This window comes from Eulemur rufifrons, chromosome 15 (assembly GCF_041146395.1).
Source record: "Eulemur rufifrons isolate Redbay chromosome 15, OSU_ERuf_1, whole genome shotgun sequence".
Taxonomy (NCBI): domain Eukaryota; kingdom Metazoa; phylum Chordata; class Mammalia; order Primates; family Lemuridae; genus Eulemur; species Eulemur rufifrons.
In genome coordinates this window covers 61,949,158-61,958,817 of record NC_090997.1, presented here as the reverse complement: position 1 = coordinate 61,958,817, position 9,660 = coordinate 61,949,158, and the positions used below count along the sequence as shown (strand labels likewise).

The window sequence follows — 9,660 nt, the reverse complement described above, 5'->3', positions numbered from 1 at the left end:
CTGGGATCTAATCAATTGTTTTGTTTTTTTCCATTTCTTATAAAGGCTTACCTGAGTTGCATTCCAAGTGTTGTAAAGATATGTTTACCACTTATTTTTTTTTTTTTTAAATGTACCGGGACTTCGTGAGAAATGAAAAAGAATGGCAGCTAGGCTACACAACAGCTTTCAGCCTGCCTACTAGCTATTGTTTTGTTTTAGCAGGCCGACCTGTCTCCAAAAAAACTGTTTGACCTCAATGCTATGATCTCGCCAGGCTTTTTTGTTTGACTCCAATTTATCAATCCAGAAACGTCTGATGAAACTCTCAGGTTTATGTCAAAATCATCATTTGAGGAAATTTTTTAAAGGCTATTCAGAAGGCATTTTCCAAGGCTCACGGTGAGACGCCAGCCAGGTTGGCATAGACTTAGTAGAGGCAGTTTTGTTCCGACTTGCGGGCAAACCTCCGAAGTCTGGCCGTTTTTCCTTTTGCCCCAGCAGCTCCCAGGCCGTGAAGACGGCTTCCGGCGCTCTGAGGGGGCGCAGAGACAGGAAACGCCAGCCCCGGGCGTCGGGGTCCTCTGCGCCAAGGCCGCAGCCCGGCAGCGCGCTTGCCCGGTGCATTGTGGGCGCTGTAGTCCGCCCAGGGCCGGCCCGCAACCACAGGTCCCGTGACACCGCTTCTCCTCTAACTCCAGTCGGTAGTGCCCCTCCCGGCCTCGGCTGGGCCTCCAAGCCCCGGGCGGGGCGTTCCGGCGAGTCAGCTATTTTTTCCCCGGGGCACAGTGGCGGAAGCCCGAGGGGCGTGGGGTGGAGCTTCGCGCGCGGGGTGAACGCCCGCCCTACGTGCTCGTTCGCTTCGCGACAGCTGAGCGCGAGCCCCGTGTCCCCGCGGCCGGCAGCAGCGGCGGCGTCGGAGGAAGGCGGAGGGGGCGGAGGGAGCCCGCGACGGCGGCGGCGGCGGCTGCTACAGCGAAATGGCGGAGACCGTGGCGGACACCCGGCGGCTGATCACCAAGCCGCAAAACCTGAATGACGCCTACGGGCCGCCCAGCAACTTCCTGGAGATCGATGTGAGCAACCCGCAGACGGTGGGGGTCGGCCGGGGCCGCTTCACCACCTATGAAATCAGGGTCAAGGTGAGGCCGTCTTTTCCCTTTCCCAAGAAACACCTTCTGGCGGCTGTGGTTGTCCTCACTCTACCCAGGAGCGAATCTCATCAGGCAGCCACGGCCGGGAGGCCCGTTGCAGAGGCGGTCATACAGCCCTGTCGGCGGGCCGGGGTCGTGAGCCAGGGTCCTCCTTGTAGGGCTTGTATGGGGGCTGCAGAGCGAGCCCAGCGCTGGCACTTGAAGAAGGTGCTCGAAAAAGAGGGCGTGGGTTGAACGCCGCTTGCCCCTCAAGCAGCTGATCTGGGAATGACATTTGAGTTGGAAAGGGGTAGATCTTTCGAGAACACAGCCCTTCACCGGGAAGGGAGTCATGTTGACTGAGAAAGGGGGGTTGCGAAAAGTTGAAGCCTTTTCCCAGTTTTCTTTTCCTGGAGACTTCCCAGAGGCGGCCAAGCCAAGCTGCTTGCTCCAGCCCCTTCCCGAGCTAGTGAACTAACCTAGGTTGTACACTCTTCTGAACGAACAGAACTTAATTAGAGTACACAAAAGCCTGACAAATATTTTGATGGGGCTCAGCCAGGCTAGAACGGTGATTGGAAATGCTTGACCTTAACATTTGGGGCCACCGTCTGCTAAAGGCTGAGGTGTGCTGAGTGTTGCCTACCTCACAATCCAAAACTACGATTGCTTTAAAAAAAAAAAAACTCCATTTAGGGAACTTAGGCTCTTAATTTTGAGATTTACACTTCGCTGAATGAAGGAATCAGCTGGAATAAAACACACACTTATAATTTCATAGCTAGTGTTTGTTGGCAGCAAGTAATTCAGATGATTTGAAAGATGCTAACTAAATAGTGCTTCACTTTCACTCTGTAATGGAATTTGCCCATATTTGGAAGTATCTTTAAAAATTAATTACATAAAACTAAACGAGCAGGTAAAGACAACAAATTGCTTTATTAAAAATTAAGCATAAAATGATTTTGGCTTTAGAGTAATCAAAATTTACGTAACAAATTACTATTAATGTTTAAGTGGAGTAATTTCTCATTAACTTTTGCACTTTTGTGTGTGTTGTAAAAAACACAACATAGAATTTACTGTCCTAACCATTTTAAGTGTATGGTTCAGTGGTATATTCACATTGTTGTGAAACTTAAGCACTGTTTAAAAAATGATTTTTTTTAAGAGATGGGGCGGCTCTCATGTCGCCCAGGCTGGTCTTGAACTCTGGACTTCAAGTGATCCTCCTGCCTTGGCCTCCCAAAGTGCTGGGATTACAGGCTTGAACCACCACACCCAGCGTAGAAATGATTCTTATGCAGTTAGTGTTGCTTAAAAAAAAGTTAATCATCAAACTTTAAGATATGGATCAGTTTAATTTTACAAGCCAACTCTTGTCTCCCTAGAGATGTGTAAAACATGAGCCATAAGCTGTATTGTATAGAGATACTGCAAAATCCAGGCTCCAGTACACCTAGAGAGGCCATTCATTCTCATATAAACCTAGTGGAAAAGTTTTTTTTTAAACTTTTGGAATGGTTTTGGATTGTCTTTAATGTATGGCAGATGGTTTACTAAAACGAACTTCCTCTTTTGCCCTTATTTACCAGCGTGTTTTCTTTTTTTTCTTGTGCTAAAACAGAACTTGGTATTCCTGTTTCTAAAGTTCCATAGTAAGTACTTCCTGTCACACAATTGAATTGGAATCTCCTGCCTACGTAGGCTTCCTTCACTTAATAAGTGTGTGTTTATCTTGCTGAGTGCATTATATCAAATGGATTCTAGTATAATGATTTAATCCTTTTTTTATACATCTGATACTTACTACCAAATAGCTGATGTGACACTTCAAAAATAAATTGTTTTTGGTATAGCCATTTGCATGTTAAAGAAAATAATCCTTTTAAGAGTGATTAATGAGTTAGGGAATTAACAAATTTTAAACCTACTCTGGTTTGTACTTTCATATAAGCCAGTTTTTTTGCTTGTTAATGACTGTTACAGTCAGAAATGCAGGTGCCCTATAAGAAAATGTAATAGAATTTTTTTTTTTTTTTTTTTTTTTTTTTTTTGAGACAGAGTCTCACTGTTGCCTGGGCTAGAGTGCCATGGCGTCAGCGTAGCTCACAGCAACCTCAAACTCCTGGGCTCAAGTGATCTTTCTGCCTCAGCCTCCCGAGTAGCTGGGACTACAGGCATGAGCCACCATGTCCTGCTAATTTTTTCTATATATTTTTAGTTGTCCATATAATTTCTTTCTATTTTTAGTAGAGACAGGGTCTCGCTCTTGCTCAGGCTGGTCTCGAACTCCTGACCTGAAGCGATCCTCCCACCTCAGCCTCCCAGAGTGCTAGGATTACAGGTGTGAGCCACCGTGCCCAGCCCCATGATAGAATTTTTAACGCCTATGAAATGCCCATGAGTTTCTCATTGTATGTAACGTGTTAAAACTGAAGACACCGTATAGTAAGACATTAGGCCTTATTTAAGCAGCATGTGATTTTTAGAGTAATTATAGTTTTATATTAAGATAGAATAGCTGTAAGATGAATAGGTTAATCATTTTGTAATTTTATTATTTTCTAAACTGTCACTGCTCTCCCTAGCCTCTACTGCCTGCATTTTGTTATTGAATTTGCCATGTGAAAACCATTTTATGTTCTGGAATTTGGGCCCTTAAACTATCTTGTACTTACTCTCTAATTCTGGTCTTGAGAAAAATGTTCAATTTTATAGCATCTGATTGAAATTACTCTAATTCACAGGGTAATTTTATCTGGATGGTGGTACTTTAAAATGCAAGTTTCCTAATCTCCATTTATCTTTTGGTTTGAGAATAGTGTTTAAGACTATTAGGATCATTTGATTAGTATTTCTGGGCTTTTGAAAATAATTGGCACAGTATTAATGTTTTTTAAAATTGTTCTAATGGGTAGATACAGCAGAGAGCACCATAAATGATTAAAGATTTTAAAAAGCTTAGGGCCTAGAATTATTTGGCATATTAAAGAGAAGACTGAAAGGGAAATTCAGTTACTGTTTATGAAGTTTGTGTATAATGTAACTTTAATTTTCTGGAGATTTTAAATTAATTAAGATCTATTAACCTAGAGACAACTGTTTCAAACAGGAATGGATTTAAGGATCTTTCTTGAGCTCTGAGATAGTCCTGGGTTCAAAGAATAGATTTACCATTTACTAGCAGGTAAGATAGAAAATCAAAGTGCCATTTCCTCTCTGTACAGAAGATGTGCTGTTAATAGTACCTACCTCTTAGGACTAAATGAGATAAGGCAGATAAATCCCTTTAGCACAGTGCCTGGCACATACTAAGCACTCACAAGTTAACTCTTTCTAAATATAGATATCTTCTAAGTCAGTGATCAACTACATTTTCTCTGTGTCAATATGCAGTTGAGTTACAAAAATTGTTAGATTTCCTTATCAAGAAACCTTGTCATAGAAGTATACCTTTCATTGAGCAAATGTGGTATAAAAAGAAGCCAGTTGATCAGGTGGCTTACACCTGTCATCCTAGCAGTCTGGGAGGCTAAAGCAGGAGGATCACTTGAGGCCTGGAATTTGAGACCAGCCTGGGCAACATATCGAGATCCTGTCTTTACAAAAAATAAAAAACTTAGCTAGGTGTGGTGGCATGTGCTTGTAGTCCCAGCTACTTGGGAGGCTGAGGCAAGAGTATCACCTGAGCCCAGGAGTTTGGGGCTGCAGTGAGCTATGATCCCATGACTACACTACAGCCTGTGTGAGAGAGTGAGACCCTGTTTCCCAAAAAAAAAAAAAAAAAACAAGCTAAGCTATCTTATTTAGTACTTAACCAAATATCCTTTTTAAAAGTTGAAGTATGTTAAAACATAAAGCTAAATACTAAAATTGGCTAATAAAAATTTTGGCAAGGAAGATGCTAAGCATCTTGATAGTTTGCCATTGTAAACCTGTATGGGTGATATTTGTTGGGTCAGTCATCTCCTCCTAAATTGGGAGTCATATCCAGATTGGAAACTGAGAAATAAATTATTCTTGGATTTGTTTTTAGGATTTATCAACATGTATTATTAAAGGGCCAAAATAATGTTTTAAAGAATCAGAGTATTTTGATGCCAAAGGACATCTGCAAAATCTGTGTAGCTTTATCAGTTGGCCAATGAGATGATGTCTGATACACATTTTTGCTGCTAGTTGCAGCTGACTTTTCCAGGCTTTCCATCAAGGAGAGAGATGTTGTTACAGCTATGAAGATTCTATCCTTACCTAACCCATCCATTAAGAAAATGGGAAGAGGGAGAGGAGGGCAGTGACAATTAAAAAGCACCGCTGTTATATTAGGTTATTAGGGACTCTGTTCTATAATGTTCATTTTAATATTAGGGAACCAAGATACAAAAGGTTGTCTCTCACCCAAAGTAAGTTATCTAATCAGTGTCAGAGCCAGGGTTATATTTGAAGTATTCTGGTCTTGGGTCAGAATTGGTCTACAACTGCAGTTCATTTATTTAAAAATAGTGTATTAAAACCTTTGTTATCTACAGCCTAGTGTTAGGGCACCTTCAAATGTCTGAACCCTTTGAAAGAAATCCCAGTATTGGCACCCTTGAGACCTGGGAGTTGACTTCAGTAGTCCACAGTAGCTAAGATGCAGCCAGGAAAAATAAAACAGCTGAAAAGAGCTTACTATTAAATTCTCTGGTATGATAAAGTCACCTGAGGAGAAAGTGGTAACAGTTGGCTAGTGATGCTTATAAAGGGTGAGCTCATTACTTGAGTGCCTGTTACTTGTAAGGCACTGTGCTATATATATAAAATTCAATCTTTGACTTAACTAAGCAGAATAGATGATATCCCTGTTTTGCAGATGTAGTAGCTGAGGTCCCTGTTGACTCTCATCTCTTGCTTGTCCCTTTGTCAGTCTTATTTATGCTCCAGTCCTGAACTGCTTGTATCTGCCAATTAAGCTGAGTTCTTTTGTATCCAGGCCTTTGCACACTTCCTCCTCTGTTAAGAACAGCTTTCCTTTAGCAGCCTCATCTGGCTACCACTATTTATCCTGTAGGACTCAGCCTTAATGTCCCCTTTTTAGAGATTTTGCTGATCCCTCAACTCTAGACTAGATTTCCTTCCTGTGTACCCCAGTACCCCTATTAGGATTCAATTTGTTTGCTTGTCTATGGCTTCCTTTAGTTCCTGTATCTCTTCACTATGAGCTCTTAGGGGACAGGGACTGTCATAATCACCTTTACTTAACACTTGGCAATATTTGGCCATAGTGGACACTTATGAATAAATGGAGTGTAGGAAAGTTAACTTGCCCAAGGTCACAGCTATTAACTGGCAAGACTGGTATTTGAATCTAGATTTTCTCCCATCCAAGTCCTAACCAGGCCCAACCCTGCTTAGCTTCCGAGATCAGACAAGATCAGGTGTGTTCAGGGTAGTATGGCCGTAGACTGAATTTAGATTTTCTGACCTTCAGAGCCCACACTTTTTCTTCTCCCCTCACTGAATGTCCAGATCACTTGGGAAGCTTTGAAACTATTAAGGTTCTGTTTTAATTAGGATGAGGTGAGGTTTGAGCAGCAGTAGTTTATTCTTTTTATTTTTGGAGACAGGGTCTCTCTCCCCCTGGGTAGAGTGCAGTGGCATCATTGTAGCTCACTGCAGCCTCAAGCTCCTGGGCTCAAGCGATCCCCCTGCCACAGCCTTCCAAGTATCTGGGACTGCAGGTGCATGCCATGATGCCCAGCTAATTTTTCTATTTTCAGTAGAGACGGGTCTCGCTCTTGCTCAGGCTGTGCTCAAGCAATCCTCCTACCTCAGCCTCCCAGAGTGCAATGCTAGGATTACAGGCGTGAGCCACTGCACCAGGCCGGGCAGCAGTCATTTAAAAAGCACCCCAGCAAGGGCATTTTATTGATACACAGCAAAGATTTCTCCTGGTATGCACCATGATCTCTGTCTCACTGAGAAATAACAGGCAGTAGAAAAGTAGGAGAGAAATATATAGAGCAATAATGGTTGGTAGCTTTGATGGGGGTTAAAAAAAAAAAACCACAAACTAAAAACGGATTCTAAAATAGTAAAACAAAACCAATAGCAGATCCTGACAGCAGAGCGGAAAATCAGTGACATTGGTCAAAGATTGAAAACTGTTTTTGGAGGAGAGGCAATTTAAATACTGGCTGAAAGTATGCCAGTCTCTATGGTTTAGCTTTTTGAGAGGAGGGGGAGGCACTGACCATATTCAGCCAAGCCAGGTCTTTTTGCCTCTGTCTTGCATCATCCATATCTAGACCCTGTATAATAATCATGAAAATAAGCTAGAAGTCAAGAAAAGACATATCCATTTATGAAAGGAGTCTTTACATTTTATAAATATTGTCACTGTACACCTTTAAAGAATAAAATCTAAGAATGCTTGACTTTTAGCTATCCTGGTAATTCCATATAATAGAAGTTTTCCTTTCCTGCTCACTTTCATAGTCATTCTTACCTCCCCCAGCCCCGCAAAAATGCTAGACTATTGTTGTTAGATACTTTGATGTTTGTACCATATTATGCTGCTTCCAATGTAAGTAGAGCCAGCAATTTTTGAACATCTGATAAAAAAGATGGTGTCCAAGAAAATCTTGGCACTGCTCTTTACTTTTTTTTTTTTTTAAACAAACAAAAATTTATTCTTAAATGTACAACGGGCTCCAAGACAACACTTCATTCTAGCTGTAGGTGGCAAAGGATGTTATGGCAGGGAATACAGATGTTTAGGAACGGAGTGAACGGTTGCCATTGATTGCCTCAGGCAGAAGGAACAGCTTTTTGCCAGACTTCTTAATTCCACCTGTGGCCAGGGGGCCCTTCCCCATGGTCTTAGCTTTTAGCTCTTCAAGTTTCTTCTGCTTCTCTTTTTGTTCCTGCTTAAAAGCCTCATCTTCCTCATCCAGCTCTTTGGCCTTCTTCTTGGGCTATTCCAGACTTCTTAATTCCACCTGTGGCCAGGGGGCCCTTCCCCATGGTCTTAGCTTTTAGCTCCTCAGGTTTCTTCTGCTTCTCTTTTTGTTCCTGCTTAAAAGCCTCATCTTCCTCATCCAGCTCTTTGGCCTGCTACTTAGGCTGTTTCAGGGGTTTCTTGCCACCTTAGAGGCTGGACGTGGTGCCTGCTGACCCTTCTCCAGGCCCTGCCACAGGAAATCAGAACTGTTGTTTACTGATTTGATTCCTTAGTTAAAGACTTAAAGCTTTCAACCAAAGTTCTATTTTTTTTTTTTTTTTTTTTTTTTTTTTTTTTGATACAGTCTCACTCTGTTCCCCGGGCTAGAGTGCCATGGCATGGCGTCAGCCTAGCTCACAGCAACCTCAAACTCCTGGGCTCAAGCAATCCTTCTGCCTCAGCCTCCCAAGTAGCTGGGACTACAGGCATGCGCCACCATGCCTGGCTAATTTTTTCTATATATTTTTATTTGTCCAGCTAATTTCTTTCTATTTTTGGTAGAGACAGAGTTTTGCTCTTGCTCAGGCTGGTCTCGAACTCCTGACTTCAAGCTATCCTCCCGCCTCGGCCTCTCAGAGTGCTAGGATTACAGACGTGAGCCACCGTGCCTGGCCACAAGAATCCTTTTAAGTGAAACGAGGCAGGAAGTCAGAGTCAGAGGAGGAGATACAACAATGGAAACAGGTTGTATTGATGGAATTGCTGACTTTGAAGATGGAGGAAGGGGCCATGAGCCAGGGAATGCAGGTAGCCTGTAGATGCCAGAATAGGCAAGGAAACAGATTCTCACCTAGATCCTCCAGAAGGAACACAGCCCTGCTGACACCTTGATTAGCCCAATTAGACCTATTTTGGACTTCTGACCTCTAAAACTTTAAGATAATAAATTTGTGTTGTTTTAAGGTACTAAGTGGTAATTTGTTACAGTGGCAATAGGAAACTAATAGCAGTGGCTATGCCTCTGTCCTAAAGACAGTTCCAACAGAATGATACTTTAAACTCACTCAAGGAGAATGACAGTAGGGACTGGGTCTGAGCCTAGGTTGTAAGGCCCCACAGCTTTATCTTCCTCATCTGAATCTAGCACCTTTGGTTCTCATCCCTCTCCTAGTCTGCCAAGATGTTTTGCCAATGTTGTAAAAAAAAATGGTTTTTTTAACATGAAAAAGTTGAGTATCTTAATAGGCAGTAAAGGGATTGTTTTTACAAATTAAAGAGAAAATTACTAAAAGACTAAGTCACTTTGGCTATCCAAGTCAAGATTAACAATGCTAAGTGCATTTTTTTTTTTTTAAGTCTGAGTGTAAGAGAAAGAACCACATCATCTTTGATAGTTTTCTTCCTGTTGTGATCTGGTGCCCTTGTATGAGAGAGGGCTGACTTTTGAGACTAGACACGTGTAAAATTATGAATGCTAGATGATGAATACTTTAGGTTATTGGCTTTTGATTAAAATTTAACTTAGAAAATATTTCATACTTTATTGTCATACCTTTGAACCACCATAATTCCAAGCAAAGTCTTAGGCAATAGTATCTTCAATTCACTGTACACATTATGAGA

The 9,660-nt window shown here is 42.0% G+C and overlaps 1 protein-coding gene across 5 annotated transcripts in view; it reads left to right on the top strand.

Annotated features, from left to right (window-relative positions):
• Positions 1-670: 670 nt before the first annotated feature.
• SNX3 (sorting nexin 3) overlaps positions 671-9,660 on the top strand; it is a 36,970-nt gene continuing 27,980 nt past the window's right edge. The window contains exon 1 of one of the 5 annotated variants that reach the window (XM_069487863.1): positions 671-1,121. In XM_069487863.1, coding sequence (XP_069343964.1) covers positions 960-1,121 — 162 coding nt within the window. In that variant the 5' untranslated portion in view covers positions 671-959. The remainder of the gene's footprint in view (positions 1,122-9,660) is intronic. The other 4 variants (XM_069487862.1, XM_069487860.1, XM_069487861.1 and 1 more) reach the window with 4 other exon arrangements.